Source organism: Phalacrocorax carbo, chromosome Z, assembly GCF_963921805.1.
Source record: "Phalacrocorax carbo chromosome Z, bPhaCar2.1, whole genome shotgun sequence".
Taxonomy (NCBI): Eukaryota; Metazoa; Chordata; class Aves; order Suliformes; family Phalacrocoracidae; genus Phalacrocorax; species Phalacrocorax carbo.
In genome coordinates this window covers 37,808,793-37,836,759 of record NC_087548.1, presented here as the reverse complement: position 1 = coordinate 37,836,759, position 27,967 = coordinate 37,808,793, and the positions used below count along the sequence as shown (strand labels likewise).

The 27,967-nt window shown below is 40.0% G+C and overlaps 1 protein-coding gene across 3 annotated transcripts in view; it reads right to left on the bottom strand.

Moving 5' to 3' along the window:
- The window catches only part of FOCAD (focadhesin), a 125,457-nt gene that overhangs the window by 21,069 nt on the left and 76,421 nt on the right, over nt 1-27,967 (bottom strand). For all 3 annotated transcript variants that reach the window (XM_064438988.1, XM_064438989.1, XM_064438990.1), the window contains 9 exons: nt 27,313-27,501; nt 26,951-27,072; nt 16,003-16,095; nt 14,254-14,342; nt 12,082-12,123; nt 9,897-10,005; nt 9,273-9,389; nt 7,151-7,389; nt 6,171-6,260 (listed from right to left, as the gene is read on the bottom strand). In XM_064438988.1, the coding sequence (XP_064295058.1) occupies nt 6,171-6,260; nt 7,151-7,389; nt 9,273-9,389; nt 9,897-10,005; nt 12,082-12,123; nt 14,254-14,342; nt 16,003-16,095; nt 26,951-27,072; nt 27,313-27,501 (1,090 nt within the window). The remainder of the gene's footprint in view (nt 1-6,170; nt 6,261-7,150; nt 7,390-9,272; nt 9,390-9,896; nt 10,006-12,081; nt 12,124-14,253; nt 14,343-16,002; nt 16,096-26,950; nt 27,073-27,312; nt 27,502-27,967) is intronic.

Here is a 27,967-nt window from a genome sequence, read left to right as displayed (position 1 = left end):
AAACCTCTAAGTCTGATTTACACTGATATCCCAAGTTCTGATATCCCAGTTAAAGATACTAATTGCAGGTCCATTGGCTGTATTAGATTCTGTTGTCTCAGACTCCTGCAAGAGTTGTTCCTGTCTGCAAAAATAATGACATGAGTGATGGAGCAAGAGAGCAGCTAAGATGGCTGTACAGATTAAGGTACTCACCTACATTTCAGAACATGAGTGTCAGGTATACCCATATGTATTAAAATATACATACACAACAGTGAACCAGCTTCAATAGGGCAGACGCATCCAGCACAACTAACAGTTTGATGCTGAGGGTACTTAAAATTGCAGCAAGAAGATAGAATCGTGGAATCATAAAGGTTGCAAAAGACCTCTAAGATCATCAAGTCCGACTTCAAAGTACATAATTTCAAAGGGCAGCTGGCACGAACAGCTTCATTGTCTCTGCCTCTTTTTCAGATTTCACCAGAAATTCCACTCTGGACCAGAGAACTGCTACTAAATTCAGCACCTGTGCTCCCACAACAAATTTCAGTTTCCACATGTCATCAGTCATAATACTGAAAAGTTTTGTCAGAGAATTCCCAAAGAGTTCTGGCTGCCATCACGAGATACTAAAAGCACAGCAGATACTCACTGCTCTGAAGGTGATCCCTCACTGGCACACATACACAATAGCTTAAAGAAGCAGCTCTTATATGAAGATTAAGATCTTTTTCCCCTTGCACACCTCGCTGAACACGCCAATGACAGACACTGCATGTAGCAAGCAGTCGAATGCGGCCAGGATCTTGGGCGTTCTTCTAAGCTTCTGCTATCCAACTTAAAAATGGGAAGAGTTACTGCTTTTACTCAGCTAAGTAAAAAAAATTCTGAGAATAACTTCAGTCATATTTATAAGCTAATGTTTTTCAGCAACTGAGGATGAAGATGATGAGCATGGCTAGAAGACTGGGAGTGGTGTCTTGGCAGTGGTGTCTTCTTTTTCCAGCGAAGAAGATGAAACAAGCCTTTGGAATCAACATTTCTAAGTAACTGCATATCTGAATTCATGAACAGCTAACAAGATCAGGACATAGCTTATACGTAAGAATTCTATACACAATTTTACACTATTGCTTGTTACCAAAAATACACAGAAAGAAAACAAAGTTCCTAATTGGAGTTAAATTTTTTTGTTGTTGTTGTCTCTTAGCGAAGACCCAAAATGTAAGCAGGGACTGAAGCAAGAATAAAACTTCATCCCCTTTACTCCCCTTTTTATAACTAGCAGTTGTTTTCACTTGGCTACCTTGCTTGTGGTCTACATGAAATTAATATTGAAGTGCACTTCATCCTCACGATATTTCAGACTTCCCAGCATGTTTTAAGTGTTTTACTGCCAGTGCATCAGACATACTGCATTACTGTCATGACTCTCTTTGAATCTACTGTCATTTATCTCAATAACGTAAGTTGGAAGTGTACAGGGCAGTACAGTCCATCACATCACAGAATGAAGAACTTAATGAACAAATCATGCAAGAAAAGAAAGGGTTTGCATTTTAGGATGAAGGAAAACTGATATTTTCCTGATAATCCTGAGGTCAGTGGAGTTTGACAGGTTTTTATAAGTAAAATATATAAATAAAGTAAAATAAAAGTTTGACAACAGTTTTGATTGAAAATGCCTTAAAGTCAAATCAAACAGCTACTGACCTTGCAAAACACTCCACAAAAAGCAAGTCAGTTTAATGCTCCACACAGTGTATGTCAAGTTTCATAACAATTTGCTCTTTAACACATCTTTACTCAATGTGTATCAGTGTTTGTCGTTTGCCCAATATTTTGCCAATATTTAATCTTAGAGATGGAAGCTAGTTCTGCCATGCGGTAACTTTATACAAAAAGGCATATTTGCACAGGTCTTGTAGAATTCATGCTAGGGAATTTAACAAGGCAAGGCAGAAAACTCTACTGCCCTTGGTATTCTCAAAAACTTTTTACATGCAAACCTTTCAAAAGGTCAGAGTTAATCCAATCTTCAACACATGTTTTACTTTGTTTGCAGGAAGGTGGGGAGAGGCAGGGAAGAAAAACCTTCCAATACAGGCACCGTATGTACTGCTATGTTTATTACTAATATGCTGTACTGTTATATCTGGAACACTGCCTTTGATTTTTTTTTTTTTTTAAATTATTTACTCATTGTTTTTTGCCAGTACACGGAGGTTAATCTGACAAAAATCTATAGAATATAATCTACATGAATAACTGGAAAAGTTAACAGCCATGAATGTATATGCTTGCTGAACCTACGCTCTATGTAAGTTAGGCTTGGGAGGAAAAATGAGCTGTTATATAGCCTCTGTAATCAAGAAGTCTGACAAAACCTGGTAGCATAATGAACTGTCTAAATCACCTGTAATGCACATTTTCCATACAAATATATACTAAAAAGTGGTATATCAGTATATTTTTGAAATATACTTATTTCAGTTTCTGTCTAACTTAAGGGCAGATTTAACGTCCATTCACAGATCTCTTGATGTCGGAGTGCATTCCATTTAAAGCCAGGAATAACTGCAAAGTTCCCAAGATTCTGCGATTTATGAAACTGTTTCAGTTTAAAACTGAAGAAGCATCATAGTAACATGCTTAATTATCGGAAATGTTTTTCCCCCTTTAAAAGATGGTGAGTTTCACATTTGTTTTTCTTTCTTGTGTGGTTAGGACAGATAAAAGAGTACTGATTTATTAGCATTATTCACACAGTGACCTTTTCTGAGAGAAAACTTTAAGTTTAGAGTATTTTATGCAACTTACACAGAGATTGTTACGGAACATAAGTGGACTCTCACCAAGCTAAAGCACAGGCTCAGGGCAACATTCTTATTGCTTAGTGAAAACAACTCTCTTTTCTTAATTCCTCTTACCTTCCCCCCTCAGTTTTAAATAGAAAATTCTCCCAAATAAATGAAGAAAATTATATATAAAACCAACATTCCTATCAAGGCTGACATGATCAGTGAAGTGTGGTTGTGTAAGCCCCAGTTTGCATGGCACATGCATTGCTAAACTGCTTTCTTATCTAAACACTCAAGGCAGATAAAACAAAACAAAGCAGAAATTCAGCAAAAACCTCTCTTTCTCAATAACATCCTTTGGTGTATGAGACGTCTCACTTAACACCCTGGAGAAGTGTGCTCCTGAGCAGAAAAGCACATTTTCTAAAACATGGCACAAGTTTACAGCTGGCCAGTGGAGAGGGGCAGGGGCCCCTGCGTTCCGTTAGGGGACAGCATGAGCCCAGGGCAGCCTGCAGAGCACCCTGCAGAGCAGCGGGCTGGCACTGGAGCCCTCCCAGCCCTGTGTAACTTCAGAGTGGCCACAGGAGAGGACATGATTACTGCTGGCATTCACGAAAAATGGGAACTCTCTCCTCCCACATCTGTAACTACTATCTGTATCTATACCGAGTCTCAAAAAACTTGCAACCTATTTTAACAGAAAGAGAATTGCCAGTTTAGCATGGGTAAAATGCTGATAGAAAGGTCAGTGTAATGCTTATGTCCCACAGTTGGCTGTGCCTAGCATGCTGGATGAAAAGGCTGGAAAGGCCCTTGCTTTGGGATAACAGTTTAAAAGAGACCAGATACCAAACTCAGACAAGTCTGTAACATTTACAGGCATTGTTCCATATTCGTCAGGCAACCTCTCACTGCCAGAGAAATCTGCCTTGGCTTTCAGTGAGGTATTTATCTCCAGCTAATAGGCTGCACAAATAGGCAGCAACAGGTTTAGTGAAGTGATGTAGCTGATACAGTCCCCTGTGCACCATGTGTCTCATGCTGTGCAACTCCAGAGGCGACCCAAATCCTGACTAAGCTATAGAGGTTCACAGCCCAACAGTGTGCAACTGTGACCCCTCACCGCTTTTCAGAGAAAGGAGGACAAAGGCAAACAGGAATTGCTGCTCTATAAAGGGAAGAGCTGGGCAGAATAAAGTTCAAAATCAAACAAAATCCTATGCACTCACACTGATGCACTCAAGATACTGCGGTTTGTTTTCTGATTTAAAAGGGAAATGACTACTGTGGAAGACACATACTACTATGTTATGTTAGTTGTTTGTTTAATGGCAACTGACACCGGTTTTATTGTTCAATTATTCCAAGTTTCTAATGGTAGTAATTGTTTCTCTCTTTGGGACACCTGAGGCATAGCCTCAGTTGGTTAAATGAAGTGTATTTGCTTTACTTAGTATTCAACATTCCATCCACAGCTGTTAAATTAATGACCTGACTCTCCCAGAGAAATAAGCCGTGTGAGGCAGCTGCCCCTGGAGCTCACACATGCACACTCTAGTAACAGGCTCCAAGGCAGAAGCAGCTACACTTTGTTGAACACCTAGGCAACCACACAAGAGCACGAAGGAACAACCTTCAAAAACACATTTCATTAATGAACATGTGTAGGTAAGATGAGCAACTGTCATAGTATTAGCTGGGATAGAGTTAATTTTCTTCACTGCAGCTGGCACAGTGCTGTGCTTTGGACTTCGTATGAAAACAATGTTGATAACACACAGATGTTTTCATTGTTGCTGGGTAGCGCTTGTACTAGTCAAGGATTTTCTAGCTTCTCATGCTCTGCCAGGTGCACAAGAAGCCGGGAGGGGAGGGGGCACAGGTAAGCGAGAGGATTCAAACTGGCCAAAGGGATGTTCCATATCATGTAACGTCATGTCCAGTATGTGAACTGGGAGGAGCTGGCTGGGGGCGGGAGGCAGCAATCACGGCTTGGGGACAGGCTGCGTTGGTTGGTGGGTGGTGAGCGGTTGTATCGTTTGTGTTTCTGGGTTTTTTTCCCCCTTTTTTCCTTTTCCATTTTATTATCATTATTGTTAATTATTATTATAATATTATCATAATTATTATTTTTATTGTAATTATTAAACTATTCTTATCTCAACCCACAAGTTGGTTGGGTTTTTTTGTGCTTTTGCTCTTCTGATTCTCTTCCCGGCACCCCAGAATCCCAGATTGTGGGAATCAAACCCACAATCCCTGGCGTAGGATTCCTCCTCCTAGAATTGCCGGTATCTTCCCACTGCCTGTGAGCAAGACTGTGTGGTTCTCTATACATGCCCAAAGTTTTTGTTTGTGGGTTGGCAGGGATTAGCTGCGGTGGTCTTTTTTTTTTTTGCCTCACACTAGGGACTGTACGGAAAAAACTGCGTGTCTGTGTTAGATATATGCATATACGCATACTCTTGTATATGCTCATATATAAAGTATTATATATACATATTTATTTATGGACTCACTTACTTGGACGAGATGGTACACAGAAGGATAAACCAGCAGGAGCATCCTGAAATTCAACAAGCACCAACTCACAGTCCCACACCTGGCAACAGACAGGCTGGGACCAGAGGGACTGGGCATCAGCTCCTGGGGACAGCCTTGGGCACTGGTGGGCAACAAGCCGAGCTGGAGCCAGACCTGCACCCAGGCAGCAATGAGGGCCAGCAATGCACAGGCAGCATGAGCAGGACACAGCCATGAGAGTCAGGGGAAGGATCACTCTTCTACTCTGTGGTCATCAACACAGCTGGAACCCTGTTCTGAATGCAGGAAAGACACCAACAAAACTGGAACAAGTTCATGGGAGGCGACTGAGGCAGCAAGGCTGGAGCCCCTGCCCTGAAAGCAAAGGCTGTGGGACCACACCTGGTTTGTCTGTGAGAAGGGATGGCTTTGCGAGTGCCCAACAACATCTATAGCACTGACGGGAAAGGACTGGGGAGATATAGCTGGGCTCTTGCATGGTAGCAGGCTGAGGCACAAGCTGAAATATCAGACATTCACAGGCAAGTAAGGACAGCCCAAAAGTGGAGCCAGGGCCCAGAGGCGTTATACTGTTTCCAGTCCTGGGGGTTTCAAAACCTGACTGTAAAGCCTTGGCCATGTAGTCCAAGTCCATGGCTGACTGCTTTGAGGAGGGATGTGGATATTCGAAGGTCCATGCCAGCCTACACAAGTTAAGTTGGTGATTCTGTGGAAGTACTCATAACAAGCTTACTCTATCCTTACACTCTTCCATGTAGAATTAAGGAATGAAGGCATGAATTAAAAAGGTGGAGCTCAAAATAAAACAAAGTATCATCAGTAACAAAGGAAACTCACTTGTACTCCAGACTGGTGTCAAAGCAGCAGTCTTCCAGCACATCCAGGGACTTCATTAGAACTAAATTAATCTGTTGCCCAGGTACATCACTACAAAACCAAACCAACTCAAGAGATGAGAAAAATCCAAAACACAGTTCTGCTCTTTAAAAAATTATTAGATAAATTTATTAATTTCAACACTCCTTGCCAAAAAAAACCAAAACACAAAAACCCCGAAATAAAGATTCACATACTCCAAAATATCAAGCTGATATAACACCACTCTCTTCAAGATCCTTCTAATGCTTGTCTGTAGCTCAGATGGCACCACTGAGTAATCATCCAGAGACAGCCCACCCCCAAATTCTGTGGCTGAGTCAGAGGCAGCAAGGCATCAAGGCACCAAAGCATGAAGACTGTAACAGACCAATGCTGCACAGTGTTTTAACAAAGGCAGGTGTGTCGTAAAAATATGCTTCACTGAACAAATTAACCACCCCCAACTTCAGAATATGTCTTTGCTGCCAACATAGCTGTAATGGCACACCTTACAGACAGCCCACTACACTACTTCTGTTGTAGCTCCATCCCTATACGTGTAACTCCTATGATGTAAGTGGACACTATCCAGTGTCCAGAGCACCACTTAGAAAGGAACCAGTGAGAACTGTGAATTGTTTTACAATTAAGTATCCTATGGCACCTAGTGCCCTTTAAAAGCATATGGGTGGCTCTTCTAGCTGACTGCTTTGCACGTGTACTTTACCATATTATGAAAATTAGTCACTCATCCTAAAAGAATGGCAAAATATCCAGGATGGCACTGGGTGGATGGTAAAGACTGACAATAAAAGACACCTTTTAAGAAACATTGCAAAGCCCCTCAAGAATCATTTGCCTATGAAATGTAAATACTTCAATTCCTCAGAACTTAAGGCCACATGCAGGAAAAAGAAGGAAGTTATTTGCACACCTATGTTACATATGGTAATACTTACCTGACTTTTTCTTCATATAAACGTGAGATAAACATCCCCAAACCAAGGCCCACATGGATCTGAACAGCTTGAGACTCATCAGCATTTGGTTTCCCAGGTAACCTGTCAGTCAGCATATTCAGGACCTCCTCAACCTTCTCCTTGAATGATACAATGAAAACTGGCACCAGGAGAGACAAAGCAGTGGCTGCACAGGAACGAGCTATAATACTTGCATTATTTTCACCTGAATAGGATTTCTAGAAAAACACAAAAAAGAAATTTTTAAAATTTTTCTCTTGGGGGAGGGAAATAAAATTCCTTTCCAAGTAGTAACACTCAGCACTTTAGGAATTTAAAATAAATACCTATAGACCGAACAGCAGCACAGATGTATTGCAATCTGGCAATAAACAGAGTTTCATGGAATTGCCCATGGTAACTCTTCTGTTTGCCTTACCTTGTACGCAGCTTAAAACTAGGGTAATTCAGAATATAATTTCTAAGTGTAAATAAGATTGCTAAGTATGAAACTGTAAACAAAGGATATGACAGGATGCAACTACAATTTAACAGCTAGTCTGCACATAAATATATTGGTTTATTTTAGTTGTCACCATCCTTGTTAAAATATCCAGCAATGTGATCAGAACAGCAAACAAAAACTAGCCATTATGTTATTACTACTGTACTTCTGTAATTATAACACACCAAGAATTGAGTTGGAAACAGCACTAGCTTAAAAAGCATCACAAATGCTAGGATGACAAAGTATCATGACATCGTGCAAGATAACCAGTAGAGATGCTTTCTAGAAGAAAGATACCTTACAGAGTTTTTAAATTCAGTTCCAGGTAAGGTAAAATCATTACCAGGAAAGGTAAAATCCATATAGCTACCTCTATTTATAAAGCAATGGACTGATTCTAAGTAATAACCTAATGTATATTTATCAACCTCCATGTGCAACTCTGAAAGGAAAAGAAAAAAACTCCCAGGCACTCTGCAAGACAGTGATTTCTCTTGTGTGCCGTAGGATTTTACAAGCATAAGATCTTTTTTTCTTTTTTTTCTTTTTTTAAAGAGAGTGGATTTTAGAAATGAAACATTGCCCCATTTTTCCATCTCAAAAACACCCTTTTAAACAGCACTGTTTTCAAAGGCAGGAGTCACAGAACAATTTGGCAAGAACTGCTCATGCCAACCAAGCAGCTGAATCTCCTTGCATGCAACCAGTCTAGTGTTTATTTAACACTACGTTTAATTTGGTGATCTATGCCCCCTATCAGTGACGACAGGCATCACATGCCAGAGCTGACTCGCGTCCATCAGTAATCTTCATGTTTTTGATGCTAACATCTCACTACTGGACTAAACATACTTCATGGATGCAGTTAATGAAGTTCCAGTTAGAATATTTTATGATACATTTGCAGGCTGGTATTTGACCTTGTAGAACCCAAGTTCCCTTCTGCATCCATACACAAAGAATCTCCAGTCTGGTCATTTTGACCACAGATAGTCAAGAGTGAGCAATACGTATACCTTAAGGTCTATACTGAGCTTTCAGTCCATCTCCAAGTCCTACTTAAGAACTGCCTGATACTTATATGGCTTGAGAATTTCAGGCAGGTTATCACACTGCAAGCACATATGATACAACTTCTACTGGCCTTCAGGTGTTCAACAGGTGCTGTAAAATACGAATCACTGGCTCCATTACAGTTACATTTTGAGAGTGCATGCATTTCAGAGCCCTAAGGAATGATGTCAGAATCACTCAAGAGTTTGACAGTGTGGTCAGAGGAGAATCTGTTCGTGTTAGAAGGTTTTGTTTTGTACATACATGCCAAATATGCTAGGTTTTTAAGGCTTTTTTTGTTTTTAAAGTTTTCTTGATGTATGTATGTATGTATATATCCTTGCATGTAGTTTTTACTGTTTTGGTAAAAGACAAACACTCAAGGCAAACCCAAATATAAACAGGAAGCACAATTAAAGAAAAAGGAAAAAAAGGAAGAAAAGCTTTGATTCTCCTGTATTACAACTACTGCCAGGCAAAGAGAAACAGGAAACTCCACATGAAGAAGTCCAGGTGTGAAATACAGATATATTCTCTTACCTTTAACACCACCACACGTACCTGATAGAACCATGGGAAGACTTGACCTTTAGGGTGATAGCGGCTATTCACAATACTAAAGAGCGTCTCTGTGAGCACAGAAATCCAGTGTTTTGTGGGAAAAAAATCAGGTCCAGTCTGCAAAAATCAAGCCCAAATATTAATCGTTATTTTTTCTGAAATGAGGTCCTACCAGAACAGAAACTCAGCAGCTGATTTTCCAGCTATGATCCATCAGGAATGAGATTATTTTGTTATTCTTATGTACAGTAAGTAGAATGATTTACTTGCCAGTGCTGACCCTCCAGACACTACTTTTGATCAGGTACTATTCAGTGAAAGCAAAAATTATGAGAAAAGAGGCCGGCTGGGTTTCAGCATCCACTAGACCTCTATCTCATCTGTCAAAACCAACAAATAAACATCTTCGTCATTATGTTTCTTGTGAGAAGGCACCTACACACTCTGACTGCTTTTGTAAAGATCACACACCAAGTTACCACATGACATTCGCTGAACAGGGTGAAATTTGAACTTCAAAATGTGAAGTACCTCATATCCACTTACCAGCTGCCGAAACACCTGGTCATATTGCTTCACTATATTCCACTAAGAGTAGAGAGTCTCTCTCCCAGATTGACTCACCTCAGGCATCCCTTCAGTATCTGAGGAAAGGCTGCTTTCGTATTTGGCTACAGCAACTGCGAGACCAGTTAAGGCAAAAATAGAGTTTCCTTTCACCACTGGGCTGTCTCTGGACAGAAAAAGGCAAACAGTTAAGAAGCATAATAGAGATGCAGGCAACAAAACATGTACCTCAATGCAGGAAATAACTTTCCTCCATATGACCTACTTTGCTACAGGTGGTCCAGGAGGACCTTTGCACCTAGCAACTTTATTGGGCTGTCTTCTAGATCAGCAAGTCTATTGCCTTCCATCTTCAGTAATTAGAGAGAAAAATGGGGGAGAGAAGCATTTCAGCCTTTTTTCTTGTTTGTCTTTTACATAAAGGCTAGCACACATGAAGCTGTATAGAAACAGAAGCTTGCTTCCGCTATGAGGACCACCACCCTGCACAGCAAGTAGCCCTCACAGACATGCACCAGTTGGGCTTTGCTAGTACCATCTCTACACAGGACAACACAAAAAGCTTTCAAACAGAAAATGCTAGACAGGCAGGTGCCACTTCACTGCAACACCACCTGTTGAGGAGATTTAGCAGAGCAACCATCACTGAAATCTCAGCTTAAAAAAAAAAAAGCTTTTAATTACTCTGCTATCGTATGAAAACATTAACATCATGGAAAATGAAAGGTTTCAAAGAGTACTAACCTCACCACAGAGCAAACCTTTACTTTTAAGGAACTCAAGTAAGAAAACAATCTGTTACTTACGAATAAGTGAGAGAATGTAACTGTGTTCAGTTTCATGACAACATAGATGCTGATATCCCAGTCATTCCCAGAAAACATATTGCAACATAATCCTGCTGGAAGTCTTAGCTGTTTTAAAATAGCAGCTGAACAATGCAACTATGCTACACCACTTAGTCTTATACTAGACTGGTACACAGCATACTACACTTTTTGCAGTCTTCCATTTCTAAAACTTCCTCAACTGTTGCCGTAAAAATACACCTACACTGCAAATTTAGGCATTTGTTCCAGATCCAAAGATCATATTTTCACAATAAAAGTATATTCTGGATTTCTGGTTTGCTTTTTAAAACTAGACAGATCTTAGTGGAATGTCGTTGACCTCTCCTGTTTGGAACACCAAAACAATTTCCTTTCAGATAAGAGACACCTACAAATAATTACAACTAGGTGCCTAGTTACATTCTTTGAAATCTCCTTGTACCTCTTGCCTTAAACAATTTCCTAATCTGTGTATAGAATCACAGAATCACAGAATGGTAGGGGTTGGAAGGGACCTCTGGAGATCAGCTTGTCCAACCCCCCTACTTGAGCAGGACACCTAGAGCAGGGGGCACAGGAATGACTCCAGGTGGGTTTTGGACGTCTCCAGGGAAGGAGACTCCACAGCCTCCCTGGGCAGCCTGTTCCACTGCTCTGTCACCCTCACAATAAAGAAGTTTTTTCTGATATTGAGGTGGAACTTCTTGTGTTCCAACTTGTGCCCAATGCCCCTTGTCCTGTCATTGGGCACTATTGAAAAGAGCCTAGTCCCATCGTCCTGACACCCACCCTTTAGATATTTGTAGGTATTTATGAAATCCCCCCTCAGTCTTCTCTTCTCCAGGCTAAACAAACCCAAGTCTGTCAGCCTTTGCTCATAAGGGAGATGCTCCAGCCCCCTGATCACCTTGGTAGTTCTCCGCTGGACTTGCTCAAGCAGTTCTACATCCTTCTTAAACTGGGGTCTCCAAAACTGGACACAGTACTCCAAATGTGGTCTCACTAGGGCCTGTCACAATTTGAAAACAGGTAATTTCCTGCTTTTGGGGGCATCTGGGCACAAGAAATATATCTTAACAGAAAGTGGGACAGTTTTGAAAAGCCCATACTCCACTGAAGACCAGCTAACTTCTAGATAAATGAAGATACTTGAGGCAAACAGTCTGCTAGTTAAAAAAAAGAACAGGCTAATACTGCATATAGCACTACCCAGGCTTTACTCAAAACATTAGGCATCAGCCCTTCTAATAGACACAGTCAGTAGTAAAAATCTCAAAGCACAAGATTGTTCCTGAATAACAATCATGTGAAATCATGGAATTGGCAGATAACCAATTGCAGAAAATCTTATCTTATGTCTTCTGCCACAAAAGAAAACTCATTCTTATCTGGAATAAATTAGCAGTTCTTACTTTGAAGCACCTTTGATGACATCAGTCAACGTATCTCTGACCCTGCAACAGAAACAGAAAGAACTTACACCATGTTCATTATACTATAGCATGCACTCAGCTAATTTCCCCTTATGCCTGACATATGTCCATTCTAGGTTAACAATTATCTCATCTAGCTATCAGAAGACTTAGCACAAATTAATCACAAGCATTAAAACTGTAAAAATGCCTACGTACCACCCAATATTTCTATGTGTTCATGTGCGCTACCGATGTTTTATAATGGGCTCTTATTTGACTTCATACCACTCTTTATAAAATACAGGTTCATGCATTTTATAGCCATAAATCTGTTCTTTGAGTTGTTACAGAGGTGTCCAGATCTCTGTGCTATGCTTTAGCATAATAAAATGATAATGTTTTATGATGGACAACCATAACAATTTATCCAGCACTTACTGTACTCCTAGAAATGACTACAGGCAGTTATGCTATTAGGCATAACTGACTCCATTTAAATGAAAGCCATAGGAGTAGTTAAAATTTCTTACAGGTTACTGTAGTTGATTTATAATAGGTTACTTCTCTGCATTTGTTTAGTTTTGCGTTCATGTCAAGACAGAAGCAGATATGCAGTGAATCTTCTATATTGTCAGGTTTGGGTGAGGAAGGGAGATCCTCTATACTACAAAATACAATACCATCCTGGCCATCGCTGTCATCCTCAGAAAAAGATACACTCTAATTACAGTTCCACAACACCTGCTTAGAAGGCTAAAAATGTGTGCCTCAAAATTAAGGCCGTATGTTGTAAGACTGAGTTATACTCAGGCTCTCCTTTATAATCATACTGTTTTTGCACACAGTTTCAAACCCACCTACACTAGAAACACTTACACCAACTTGGCAAATACCAATGCAAAATTGCACAGTACTTACACAATAAAGCATTAACACTAAAGTTTATACCAAGCTGTCCACAATCAGGTTAAACCTAATGGCAACACAAATTCTTCATAGGTACTGAAGTTAGAGCCCTAAAGCACCAAGTAATTAAGGGGAAACAGGAAAAGATGTGAACGCTAATACTGGGCTCCCAGTTCACTTACTGCTTTGATTTCTTTACTGTTAAAGGGAATTCTGTTTGGTTTTGACTTAGATTATATTACCACTATTTAAGAAATACAGAGCAGAAGTCAGTTCAGGAGAAATCTACAAAAGCAGCATTGCTACAGGCATTCTTCTTACCTGGAAAATGTTTTCTCTTTATACCCCATCAAGAAAGGTATTCAGCAGTGAAACAATAGAAAATTGTGCCACTGTTACATAAAGAATCTCTTCTACAATACTGTATCATTCTGATCTTACTATGAAACCCACCAATCTAGACTTAGCTGGAATAAAACAACAGACACCAGTTTTGCATTCCTGTTGAGCGGGACCTAATAACACCCTTTTGACTAAAATGGGCAAAGGCATTTTGGTTTTGTTTGTATTTATGTTTGTTCCGAAAACATTTATGAACATATGCAGAAATGGGTATTTATACTGTCCATGGATAATGTAGTTCTTTCTATCTGTGAAGCCTCCCACTTTCCACCTTGTCCCCCTGGCCATGCACATACATGGCTAGATCCTGACAGACTAAGAGACACTCCTCAGCTGACTGAAACAGAAGTAGCTGAGGATATGGATCAGCATTTGCATCATGTGCTTGGTTTTAAATAACATCCTCAGGCTCAGCATTGCCAACTTACCATATGAACTGAGGTGTCTAAGTTCACTGTGACATACATCATACTATGGCTTACATTTCTTTTATCAAGCCATTTTCAGTGAGGGTTCACTTGTAGAGACTAAGTTTTGCTCTTTGCATAATCATTGTGCTTTAACAAGACACAAAACAAATACAATTTTCCATTCCTTCCAGTTGCTCATTCTACAAAGTTTCAGACACTGTAGAGGGGAAGGTACCCGTGAACCTGTGCATATAGGAATCCTTACACAGTTTAGTTTCTTTCTTCCTGCGCCTTCTGCCCCACCCAGGTCATTGTATCTGGTGTTTTTTGTTTTTTTCATTAGTGCTCACACAGTCTTCAAAGCCTTTAGTTTTGCAAGTTCGAAGTCTTGCCCTTCTCTGCCCACTCCTTGCCAATACAACTAATCAGGAGCAGACAGGCACTTCCTTACCAGAGCCAGGCTGTAAACTGTTTGTACCGCACCTCTTCAGGATCCTCTTTTCCATGTTTTAACTGCATCTCCAGCTCTGCCTGCCTCCCCTGCAGAATTACAGAATCAGTCAGAAGTGGCCAATCATCATAAGATTTCATCAGAGAACACTTAGGTAATAGATGTAGCCTTTCACTTGAGGGCTACTTCATAAGTGAGCTTAACTGCTTTTCACATGGGTTCCCACTATAAGACACAATATATTAAGTACAAGAATTCATAATTTTTTATTCTGAGGAAAACAAGCTGCAGATGACACAAATGGCCACATTAAAACTGTGCAAAAACCTATTGCGATTTCCCCAAAACCAAACATTGTCTTAAGTTCTGTACTAAATCAAGACCTGTAGGATCATCATGATGAGGTTGATTTCTGTCTCAAAAACATGCTGAATGCCCAAACTGGCAGACATGCTTAGGCATGTAAGTAGACATAATAAAAGATAAGAGGACTTTCAGATGTCTGAAGGGAAAAAAATCCTCAAGTGTTTTGGTGAACTGGACTCTATGAGTGTCTGCCTCTAAACTGTAGAAACGATTACTCTACTAGCTCTTCAGAAAAACTGATTTATGCACTATCCAGACTACTCATCCTATACTGTAGTCTCTTTTGGCCATCTCAGATGAAATGTACTACAGAAGCAAAAGGAGTAAGTATATACTAGGTCTCCAGTAAGGGACTTCAGAAGCCACAAAAATAGGCTCTATTGCCCTGTAACATGGCACAAAATCCTAGAGAGGCTTTCAGAAACAAGTCTGGTAACTGCAAAGCTTCTCATGAAAACTTGCCTCAGAGGGGAAGCAAAATAGGAAAGTAATTCACTGCAAGCAAAAATGGCCCCCTCTGTAGTTAGACCTAAAATTACGTTTTGAACAGCTGCTGCCTGCTTTGTAATGCAGCTGGCTTGGCTTAAAATCTGATATTTTGCTGATGGCCAAGACAAAATTTGTTTTGAAAATGTTAGAGAAGCGTATGTTCTGCTGCAACAGCAACACAAGGAACAGTCAAAGCTTTTAGAATTTGCTCAGCAACCTGAGCTGCTCATGCTGAAAACAGCTGATGTGGCCTGGAAACACGAGCAAATATGCCCTTGTAATAGCAGAAAGAGAGCCTTCTAGAAAGCAGCTATTTGTTTAAAAGTTTTTTAGATAATTTTCCTCTTCAAAACCACTATACTGCTCTAGATATCAGGTCAGCTAACCCAATGAAAGAGAGGTTTTAAGATACTTCCTAATCATTAGATACAGTGAAAAAAAAAAAGACAAGCCCTTCACAGTGTGACAGCATTACCTGCTAATTAATAGAAGTTCTATTTAATGAATCATTCCTCAATAGCTTCTGTCTTCTTTATGATACTATTACTACAAAATTTCTATGCAAAATAATAGGTTAGAGCTCTAAAGGTTAGAGGTCTAGCTAAAGTTTCACATTCTAAAAAAGAATTGATACACTCTGCAACTTGACACAGGAACAAGACTGCAAGAACCTGAACTGTAAGCAGAAGTTATACTTCTACAAAGTATCCCAGATCATGCTGCCATTAACTGAAGACTCATTTTTATTTCCTTTTCAAAAATTTTGTTACTAAATACCTCAAGCTTTATTTTTAAATTATCATAACTTGCATGGATGCTCTTGCTGGTAAAAATAAAAATTCACATGACATGAACAAACATTACTGTGCACAATATTCTGTAGCTCAAAATTACCTGCAGGACTGCAGTGTATGTTCGATCCATAAATCCTAACCAGGACTGTGGCAGCAGTACAGAGCGGTGCCATTCAGAAGGTTGAATGTTAACCTATGAAACACACCAGAAAGGGTAAAAGCAGTTACATTAAGTCTAACACATGCAGAATGTATGTTCTCCAACCTGTGATTTGCAGGTAATCATTTGTTCATGCCCATAAGACATTACACATGGCTGTAGAAAACTAAAATGATAATGTACTTTGTCTTCCCTTCTGGTTTTACTCACACCAAGCTGCTTTCAACTTTATTACCCAGGCCAGACAAAGCTGGTTGCTTAAGGTAGCTCAACAGATAATTGATCCCAGAGAGAGCAGTGGAATTATATGCGGCAATAAGCGCAACACTTAGTAACACAGGTAGACAAAAATACATTCATAACAAAGATGCTAGAGCAGTTTCTGTTTGTCATAGTTTTTGTAAATCTTAGGTGCTTCTAAAAGCTTTAAACAGACACTTAAAATAAATACAAGTAGGTGACTATCTAAATATGGGGGAAATTATGCAAAAGGTGTTAGTATCCATGACCAGGGTATATATAAGTATGTTCAAGTATGCTTTGGGTTGGAAGGGACCTTTAAAGGTCATCTAGTCCAACCCCCCTACAATAAGCAGGGACATCTCCAACTAGATCACGTTGCTCACAGCCCCGTCCAACCTGACCTTGAACGTTTCCAGGCATGGGGCATCTACCACCTCTCTGGGCAACCTGTTCCAGCATTTCACCACCCTCACTGTAAAAAACAAGTTCCTTGCATCCAGTCTGGATCTACATTTTTTTAGTTTAAAACCATCACCCCTTGCCCTATCACAACAGGCTCTACTAAAAACTCTGTCCCCATCTTATAAGCTGCCTTTAAGTACTGAAAGGCTGCATCAAGGTTTCCCTGGAGCCTCCTTTTCTCCAGGCTGAACAGCCCCAACTCTCTCAGCCTTTCCTCATAGGAGAGCTGTTCCACCCCTTAGATCATTTTTGTGGCCCTCCTCTGGACTTGCTCCAACAGGTCCATGTCTTTCCTGAACTGAGGACTCCAGAGCTGGAACTGGTACTCCAGGTGGAGTCTCAGCAGAACAGAGGGGTAGAATCATCTCCCTCGGTCTGCTGGCCATGCTACTTTTGATGCAGCCTAGGATAGTTGGCCTTCTGGGCTGCGAGCGCACATTGTCAGTTTTTCATTCACCAGTGCTACCAAGTCCTTGTTTGCAGGGCTGCTCTCAATCACTTCATCCCCCGGCCTGTATTGATACTGGGGTTTTTCCTTACACATGTGCCAGACCCAATGCTTGGCCTTGTTCTACCTCATGAGTTTCACATGGACCCACTTCTCTAGCTTGTCCAGGTCCCTCTGGATGGCATCCCATCCCTCAATTGGGTCAACAGCACCAGTCAGCTCAGTGACGTCTGCAGACTTACTGAGGGTGCAGTCGATCCCACTGTCTACGTCATTGATGAAGCTATTGAACAGTACTGGTTCCCGTATGGACCCCTGAGGGACACCAGTTGTCACTGATCTCCATCTGGACATTGAGCTGTTGACCATCTCAATGCAACCATCCAGCCAAATGTTATCTAGTGAACAGTCCATCCATCAAATCCATACCTCTCCAATTTGGAGAGAAGGATGTTGCAGGGGACCATATCAAAGGCCTTACAGAAGTCCAGATAGATGACAACCATAGGTCTTCCCTTGTCCACTGATGCAGCCACTCCATCAAAGAAGGTCATTAGCTTGGTCAGGCAGGACTTGCCCTTGGTGAAGCCATGCTGGCTGTCTCAGATCACTTTCCTGTCGTCCATGTGCCTTAGCATAGCTTCTAGGAGGATCTCCTCCATGATCTTACCAGAGGCACAGAGGCGAGGCTGACAGGGCAGTAGTTCCCAGGGTCCTCCTTTCTAGCCTTTTTAAAAACAGGTGCAATGTTTGCCAGTCACCGGGGTCTTTACCTGACTACCATGACTTTTCAAATATCATGGAGAGTGGCTTTGCACCAACATCAGCCAGTTCCCTCAGGACTCTGAGATGCAGCTCGTCAGGTCCCAGAGACTTGCGTATGTTCAGGTTCCTCAGGTGGCCATGAACCTGATCTTCTCTTACAGTGGGAAGGACTTTGTTCCCGCAGTCCCTGCCTTGTGGTCCATCCATTCGAGAGGTGCGGGCAGAGAGGTTGCCAGTGAAGACTGAGGAAAAAAGTTGCTGAGTACCTCAGCCTTCTCCTTGTCCATTATCACCAGTTTACTAGTCTTGCTCATCAAGGGGGGTTACGCTTTCTTTAACCTTCTTTTTCTGGCTGACATACCTGTAGAACCCCTTCTTACTATTCTTTGCATCCCTTGCAAAAGTTCAGCTCCAGTTGCACCTTGGCTTTCCTGACCCTATCCCTACACAGCCAGGCAGCATCCCTATACTCTCCCCAAGATAGATACCTGTCCCTGCTTCCACAGCCTGTGCATTTCCTTCTTGCCTTTTAGTTTGATCCGCAGGTCTTGACTCATAGATGCCCCTCTTTCCTTATTTCTTAAACCTGGGGATCATGAATTCTTGCGCTCTATGGAAAACGTCCTTAAAGATTTGCCAGCCCTCTTCTGCTCCATTGTCCCTAAGGGCAGTTTCCCAGGGGGTCCTATTGACTAACTCCTTCAACAGCTGGAAGTTTTCTTTCCTAAAGTTCAGGTTCCTGACTTTACTCTTCACCTGACCCATATTCCTCAGGTCTATGAACTCTACCAGTGCATGATCACTGCAGCCCAGGCTGCCTCCAGCCTTGGTGTCACCAATGAGCTCACTTCCATTGGTGACCAACAGGTCCGGTATTGCATCCCCTCTGGTAAGGCTGTCTATTACCTGGCTTAAGTTCATAGTTAAAACTTCCTTTAAGGAAGAGAATTGTTGAAAAAAAGAAAGGAATCACAAAGTTTCTCTCTAGGAAGCACCAGTACAGAACCAACAGGAGGAAAACAACACCACCTCAAAGATAGTTTAAAGAAACATGCAACAGTTCTCCCTGCCTGCTTCCAAATCTCATACAGGTGTGACAGCCTCAACTTCACAACAAACTAATAACTCTGTCAACTACACAATCTGATACACAATTCTCAGATGCTCAGGGTTCTTCTCTTCAGTAAGCACCACAGCAAACTGACTCAAAGACTTTTTCAGAGCATGCTGAAAACCAAAAATGAAGTCAAGTGATTTCAGTAGAAAGCCATTTTCTAGGCCTTGGTAGCTTAACAAAGTAATTACAGGGGTAAGTTAAACAGAATGGATCACAAATTCAATGCCACCAAGAAAGTTTTTCCAGACATCAGAGTCCTGCAAGATATATGTACGCCTCTCCCCACAATTTGCATATTATGCAATTTATAAATCAAAATACATTAATTCACAAAAAATGTGTATCACAACTGGTTAGGAGTCTCTACCTCCTCTCCCTCTAACTGTCTTAATTGCAAACAACATTTTATTCAAGTAAGATAGGAGTTTAGGTATCCTTTCCTTTAAAATGCTGTGTTTTCAGACTCACAACATAAGATTAGTAGTTAAAATGATAGGTGCACATTGTTATATCTCATCATATTATACATTGGGCACACCCATCGATTTTTTATTTTTCTTGCTACGATCCAATTATTTCCACTGCCTGCCTCTACCAAAAAGATGAAAAAAAGTCATCACAACCATTTGGATTCCACTGGAAATAACAATCTCAGAAGCTTCCAGGGTAATTAGTTTTTAATAAAGGAAAGCCAACATATCAGGTTAAAGTGAGATGGGATATATCTTAGTATCCACTGTTTAAGGCCTACACTTTCTATTTCTAAATTAAAAGAACATGCCAGACTCCCTGAGCTATGGAAAAACCCTGTGAGCTGTGATCAAAAATTGTGCAAAGCCCACCTACAGTAACTAATCTTGCCAGGCTTAATCCCAGAAAGTTATTATTCTTTGTTTATATTCCTCCTATTTTATTTTATTACAGAGACTAGTCACTGCTAACATGTAAAACACTCTATGCCTCAAGGTATGCAAAACCCTCCTTTCTGAACCATCATGTGCTCTGCTGGCCCCTTCTGTACAGAATGGTTAACCAAGATAAACAACTGAACTCCTCTTGTCAGTTAATCATCTTCCTAAGTCTTCCTGCTTCATCCCCTCTTTTTTTATGCCCCTCACGATCTACATAAAAGGGTCAATATTCTTTCTTTACATGGATTTTATAACAAAAAACCAAAAGACTATGCTAAAGTTTCATGCCCACTATAAGTAATGAACTTAAATCAGTTTTGAGTAGGTACTCATACATCCATACAAATAAATACAATCTAAAAGTCAACCAAAAGAGATGACCTACTCCACCCCATAACCAATACAAACACACCCTGCAGAAAAAAATATCATCTTTAAATTATTCAATTAACACAACACGTTCCCTTTTAAACAAAATTGTATTCACATAACCCTCTCATCTATGTTCATCAACTCCTCCAAGTTGATGAGCAACCAAGGGTCCAGTCAGAATTGTTTGCCTTAGGTTCCTGAGGCATCTGCAGCAACTCTAGCCTTTCCCTTTACCTCTCTGAAACTATTTTAGACCTGTGCATTTTGATTTGTCTCAAGTTGAACTATGAAGTTCACCATGTAATCCACACTTGTGCACCAGAGCAAAAGCAGGCTTTCAAAACTTCACGTGCTCATGCAGGAAATATAAGGCTTTAGGTGTACTGTTGCATTTAAAGCAACTAGACAACATGGTCTAATCAGGAGCATACAATTAGCACCTTGCCCATCTTATCTAAAATTTACAGATGTGCTTGATGACCAGCAGAACTGCTGAAGAAGCTTTTGATTAACTTTCTTCATGGCAGTAAACTTTTTGCAGGTATGTGGAATGAGAGGATGACAAGAGAGTACAGAACATCTTCACATAATAAAGAACACTCAAGTAAAATTCATCTATGACTAAAAATGATTGGCCATAGAGCTGAAGATTATCACATAAGCAGTGCTGATACCTCCTATTTCAGTACAGGGAGCCAGCAGAAAGCACACAAAACAAATTTAGTGAACAGTGACATTAAACATGTTCCTACCACTTCCCTGGATATCTAATTTAGATAATACTGTTTAAATAACCTAGAAACTATGATATCATTAATATTTATGGCCCACTTTAAAATCTGCAGTAGAGCAGAGAGAGTGGGAATCCCAGTAAGTTCTTTTACTTAGTACAACAGCCTTCCACCTCGTTAGCCCTACCAACTCACACAGTCCCTAAATTCATCTCATCTCTAACAAACGTGTGGCTGTGCAAGTGTGTTTTAGACAATACCCACGTCAGTGAAATGTTTAGGCACGCATTTAAATGCACTTCTCACATATGGGACATAAAAACTGTAGCCTCAGTGATTTCATAACTAAGGCTAGCATTACATATGCGTACCAATGAAACAGTGAAGTAATGTCTCTTTTTATCTCAAATTTTGCTTAGAGGCTTTTTTTAACATGCTTTCATGCATACAACTCCAGATCCTCACCCAGCATTCCTCTTTGACGAAAAAAAAATTCTTTCTCTAAGACACACTGGACTGAGGAGGAAAAAAGCAAGAATCTGTCAACAAACTTACTTCCTGAACACTATTTCATCACTGGAGATATATTCAGTAAATTCAGTAATGGTAACCAGCACAAAGTAGTTCATAATCTGAACTACATCCTCTGAAATACCTAGGCCCAAAAGAAAATACTACAGCAAATTCTGTTCCAGAAAATCCAATTATCATCCTAAGGTACTTCACATACAAAGTTTGAATAAGCCCTTGAATCTCTTGATTACATGAAAATCAAACCAGGAAAGAAATGCACAGAAGGACCTTTGCACTTTAGCGCTCAAAGATGCCTGTCATCAAAACACACCTAACAAATGCACTTGAAATAGAAGCAGGGAATGCTTCTTCCATGACTATACAGAGTGCCTAACATGATTACTATTTACAGAGTAAATAATATTTACAGAATAGTATTTAGTACTGTACAACTCACCACTAGTACCCAACTTGTGCCTGTAAATATTACTAATGATTAGGGCAAAATAACTGTGCTATTTCCAATACAAAGAAAGCATTTGAATATTAAGAAACATGCAAAGGCAAGATCCTCCTCCTTAAAAACACTGCACTGGTTCAGACTGTCAAAACTACCATTTACCACATCTGTGTGCCAAAAGCAGAGTGCCTCTTCACTTTTTGCACTGTTCCCTTCATCTCCACTACAGAAAGAAAAGATAGGTAGCTTGCTGAAAGCCTAATAACTTTAATCCAAAATATGCATTTACAGAACCATCAAAACGTGGTACATGATGTGAACACACGACTATTCATCCTCATTCACTTTCACAACAGAGATAACTGAAGCTGGTAAGAAATTATTCCTATAAACTCCTAGGAAGAATTACTCCAAAAACTGACACAGTCACAGATAATTATTGGCTAACGTAGCCCAGGTGACTATGATAAACCTCAGGGACTTCTTGTACAGTGTGATCCAGGCAGCTGTACAGAAAACAAAGAAAACCCATGCTCTGTATAACTTCTGACCACTGTGACTACAGTAACTTACATGTTCTCTCAAAGAGATGTTAACAAGCTCTGTTTAATAACCAATCAGACAGCATAATCCAATGTCTGAGGAAAGATGATCTTCCTCTTCCAAGTCACTAGTGACCAGTAAGGAGCAATACAGCATTTCAAATGCACCACTGTTTATTGAACATATGTTCTGCCTCCTGTGAGACACCAGTTCAAATAACATTAAAAAATCCTTCTGCATCTTAATGTGATCCTGATGACAGGTATTAGAGCTGCATCCAATCTCTCAGCTAGAATAGCACCTAGGAGACAGGGTAAGACTGGCCCATTAAAGTTTCATTGTGATTACCTTTTTACAGTTGTTGTTACTGTTAGATTTGAATGGCAGCTAAACCCAGATATTTGTTATTTGTATACTTTATAGACTTTTAAACATAGAAAAAGAAATTCTTTCCTCTGGATACAAATCTCATGTAGCTTTTTTTTGGGTAGCAGAATCTCAGGCATCACACTTTTACTCATAAAAAATCTCCCAAAACTGAAACTGGTTGCCTCAAGCCCCTACCCATGCCCCAGTTTTCAAAACCAAGTGTAATAATGGCAACTAAGCATACACAGATACAGTCAGATATGCAACCTGTAGGTTCATATTCTACAGATGCAAGCACAGATCAAATCATTGAAGAGAGAAGAATGTTGTTATTACCCCAGTGTGGCAATTTTATTAATGACTGCTAATCCCTAAGTAAGGAAGTGTCAACTGCTGGGGATTTTTAGAGATAAAATAAATTGATGCTTGCCATCTCTTAATTAATTGTAATTGCTTGGTGTTTACATCCACCTCACAGTTTTGTCAGAGCTTTATGCTTACTGCAATTCTTCAAAGGCAACTTTAAGTCTTCTTTTCAACAAAACTTAAAAAGTTACTAGAAGAGTAAAGAAAAAAACCCACAACAAAAAACCCTCCATCAAAATAAAAAGGAATCAAAATCAAAGAAGTGTCATTCTGGTAATCTAAAACCCCTAAAAAAACCTGCTTAATGTGCTGTATTGAACTCTGAAGCAGTGCTTTTGCAAGAACACTTTAATTCCTATAGCCACTGCAGGGAAAAGATGAGTCCAGGTCTTGCTAACTTAATTTTCTTAGACCATTACTACTTTATAGCTTAATCTCCCTGTTTCTACTGTTAAACTCCACTCCCCAGAAGAACACTGAGAACAAACACTAAGGCATGAAATTCAGACAGATGAGCCCAGGGCCTCACTTTTAGCCAAAGGCCCAAATACTTTTTTCCTGACAACCCTAACTCCAACTGTTTCTATGTACAAGAGAAAAAAGGCAAGAAAAAAAGAAAAAACTTTTTTGTCTTTTAAAGCACTGTAAGCTGAGAACAGAAATACTGATATATTTTGACAAAAATTTTATAGTTATTGCAATTTTTCACTAAAAGGGTGCAGTTGGGATTGTCTGAAGATGTTTTGTGTTTATGTTTATATTTCAAACATACTTGGATTTCTTTTGAGTTTTACTACACCTTCAATCAATTGACTGTGTAAAATACTGCGATACTTCACAAAATATTTCTGTCTCCAATCATTGGTAAGTATTCACCAACTCCATCCAGTTCACCACATTCAGTAAAAAACCCTTGCTTTTTCAAGCAAACAATTTTAAGGTGTTATTTCTATGTAGATAGCTTGTTAGCAGAAGAAAAGTCAATTTTTGATGTGCTGCTGGATGTTATAATCACTGCTAGTACACACAAAAAAATTATTTTTTCCAGAGATTGTATTTGCAGCTTTAGTAGAGTAACAGGTGAGTGTTTACAACATAATATTTTAGAACTCATCTTCATACCACTGTAATTTGGCTTATATAACTCTTTAATACATGCCTTTTATTATAATATAATTAAATATGTTTTTCTCCAGAACCTCTGGCACTGAACCCAGGTCCCACTGAATGAAGCAACTATATAGAAGGCAGAGCTTTTCTTTCTGGATGCTGTGCAAGTCCATGCTTCATTCATAACGTGTTACTCTAAATCTGCTCTGACATGTTTTGCAGCATCCTTGTGGACTTCCCCTAGTGCTCTCCACTGGAGCATCCAAGTAGTTAGAAAGTATTCATGATTTTACTTGCACATTCCTGTGATGATGAGGGGTATTATCTCCAGTTTCTGCTTCCATTCTTTAGCAGTAAAGATGTCAAGATGGAAAACAGCTATTAAATTTGCATATATGATTAGATACCTTGAGATCTGTGTTTAAGGATGGGGTTTGGTTTTTTATTTTTACTAGTTTGAGGGAAGAACTTGCCACCTGAAGTACTTCATAACTGTGCTAACAGTATCTTCATAACACAGCACCAGAGGGGATTTCCATACCCTTGTCCAACCGGCGCAGACTGGCTTTCGCCCTTGTACCACTTGGCCTAACTTCTACTGGGATCTATGTGGTGTCTCTGTGGCCACAGAACATGGTTATTACTTTTCCTGGCTTTTCAGTTCAGAAGGACCAAAATGATAAGATGTTGTATGATAGGTAAAAATCCTATTTGCGTGCTAGCATGTGGAAGTGTTTGAGAGACAGTACAGAGCTGGAAGACAGCGCTAGGTAGAAGCAGCCAACTTCAGCGTACACATTCACATTGCTTAACTGGAAACTTCAGGCAAACTATGCTGCAGACAGGTTTGCTTGAGAGGGAACTAGTTCGTTTGCTCCAAAGAGACCAAGGGAGTGAACCAGTACAAATGCAGTGTGAACAAGCAGGGAGCAGGACCTGAGAGCAAAGCCAGGAGGGAGCCATGCGGATGCATCACATGATCAGAATGTAGTCCCCACACATTTTCCACTGCAAACACCTGTGTTCTGTGTCAGGCTTTCAGTTTGTAAACAGAAAACTCTCCAAACCCTGTGCACACAACCTTCTCACTCAAATCCTGTGCTATACTTTTTTCATAAGAGAAAGTGTTCAGTGTCGGTGATTTTTATTAGCATCATAAAGGAATTTTGCAGCGAGTAGGCTCTTCTGGGTGTCAGTCACAAACCAAAACCAGGACCCAGATACGCTGCCACCTGCAATTCATCTCTCATTCATTGTACCTTTTTCAACTTCTGCAACAAATACAGTATGAGTGTTAGATGAAACATGTCCTTTTATTACACAGTTCTTGTTCACTGTCAACACAGGAGCCATCCTGTGCTCTGAAGGCTCCTCTGTACAAAACAGTGTACCATCAAATTATCTTTAAATAGCACCAAAATTCCTGTACATGCAGTTGAGAAAGGAGGAGTAATGAGACCATTTAAGCTTTTCCATTCTTGAAAAGTAGAACACACATTGGTATTGCTGTGGGGTGGTGGAGAAAAAATATCTTTAGTATGTCCAGATATTCATACATTTTTTTCATTTCTGGACATAGGGCCTAAGAATCAATCTAAATTTTATAGAATTTTTTTTTAAATCGCCATCTATGCTCTCCTGCTTATACCAGACTGATAGTTCATAAATTCTTATTTATGTCCTGTGAGCAGAAACTTCACCGAGATGCATGTAATTAACCTCTGCAGCAACACAAAATGATTGTATTAACAGAATTATTTTGTGAAGTTTTGAAGATATTAATATACTTCCACTTGTGTTAATAATTGCTTTGATTGGTACAAAATGGGGAAAGGAACACTTATTTCCCTTGATCCAGTTTAACTACTTTTTTTTTTTGCTGCTCTCCAAAATTTTCGAAGATCAACTTTCATATCAACCATGAAAGTACTGTAATGGTAAACTCTCTGAAAGATTTTGTTAAAAGCACTTTATTTGCTGTAATGATTAAGTGGGGGCTTACTCCATGCCCTTTTTTCAAAACCATACCAAAGGTAACTGCATGGTTTCAGTGGCATAAGCCTATTAAGTCAGGTAACTGAAACGTTTAAGAGACAATAAAATAGCAAGTCTTAGCAAGGCATAGATGTCATTTCCCCACAGGGTCCCATCATTGTTCAGACCTCCTACTCACCTACAACTGGTCACACACAACACGTATAAGGCAGGTATAGTAGTGTGCAAGGCATAAAGGCAAAGGTCAGCTTCTGTTTGTTCTACTGATTTTCAGAAGAGGTACTTCAGCAGTGAACACACACACACACACACATGAAAGTATTGACATGTTCATGTTAGTTGTCCCTCACAGCAACTTTAGTTAATTATGATACGTGCCATTGCTAGCTGATACTAATACCTAATTAGCATAAACAAATGAGACAGTAAGGTAGGGAAAGAAGCATAATACTTCTGAAAAGGGAAGAAAAGCCAGCAACTTACCTCATGAATGAGGGCTACCAACATTTGCTGGAAATTGCGTCCCCTGCTGACAAGAAATCGATTAATAGGCTTGCCATCTTTGCCAGTATGGACTGGAAGGTCGTAACACAACAACATGCCAGCTTAAAGAGACAAGGAAGGGGAAAACGAAGGTCAATATCCATACTCACGCTCATAGTTCAGAAGTCTTGTATAAGTCAGTAGAGAACCCAGAGGAAACTTAATAAATTTAAAAGCGTATGTTAGCATATGCAAGTGCCATAAGACATCACTGTTTCTTAAACTTAGTCACTCTCAGATTCATAGAAACCTTTGGGTCAAAGCATATGTGTTTGTCTAACTTCAAGAAAGTGACAGCTTACCTGCAAGGCCTGGCGTCATGCCTGGTTGTTTGTTCTTCTCATACATTTTTAGCAAGAAGTTTGGAACACCTGCCATGGTCTTCCCCTGGTCTGAGCGTGTTGCCCCTCCTCTCAAAGCAGAATGATACACACCACGGGGCATGCTGGCCATCTCCTGTTTTACAAGGGATGCTGCAAACTCTTCAAACGCTGGATGAAGTGCAAGAAAATGAGGAGAGAGGAAAGAGAATGTCAGAGCCTGATGACTGAGAGACCAAACAAACCCTGGAAAACCCAAAATGACATGTGCTTCAGGGGAGATAAATAAACTAGTAATAACATTCAGATGAAAGCTCAAGGTCAAAGACTTGACAACTCTTATCAAGTCCTTCTGACACCATACTTGCTGCCACTGCTATTTCAAGAGGCTCCAAGTCATGTCAGATACCAAGGTTGGGAAGAAAAATAGCCTTAACTATTCCTTGAGCTGTTGATTGCATTCTTTGACCGCTATGCCAATAACAGAGACACATGCTGACAGAAGGACAATGAGAAATAAAAACTAATGTTTACCAATATAGTGAAAAATATTGTGTCTAAAACAAGGTTGTTTTAAAGAGACTTAAAGAAACACAATGCAAAAAGGGTAGATGGAGACAGAGAGTGTATATGCAAA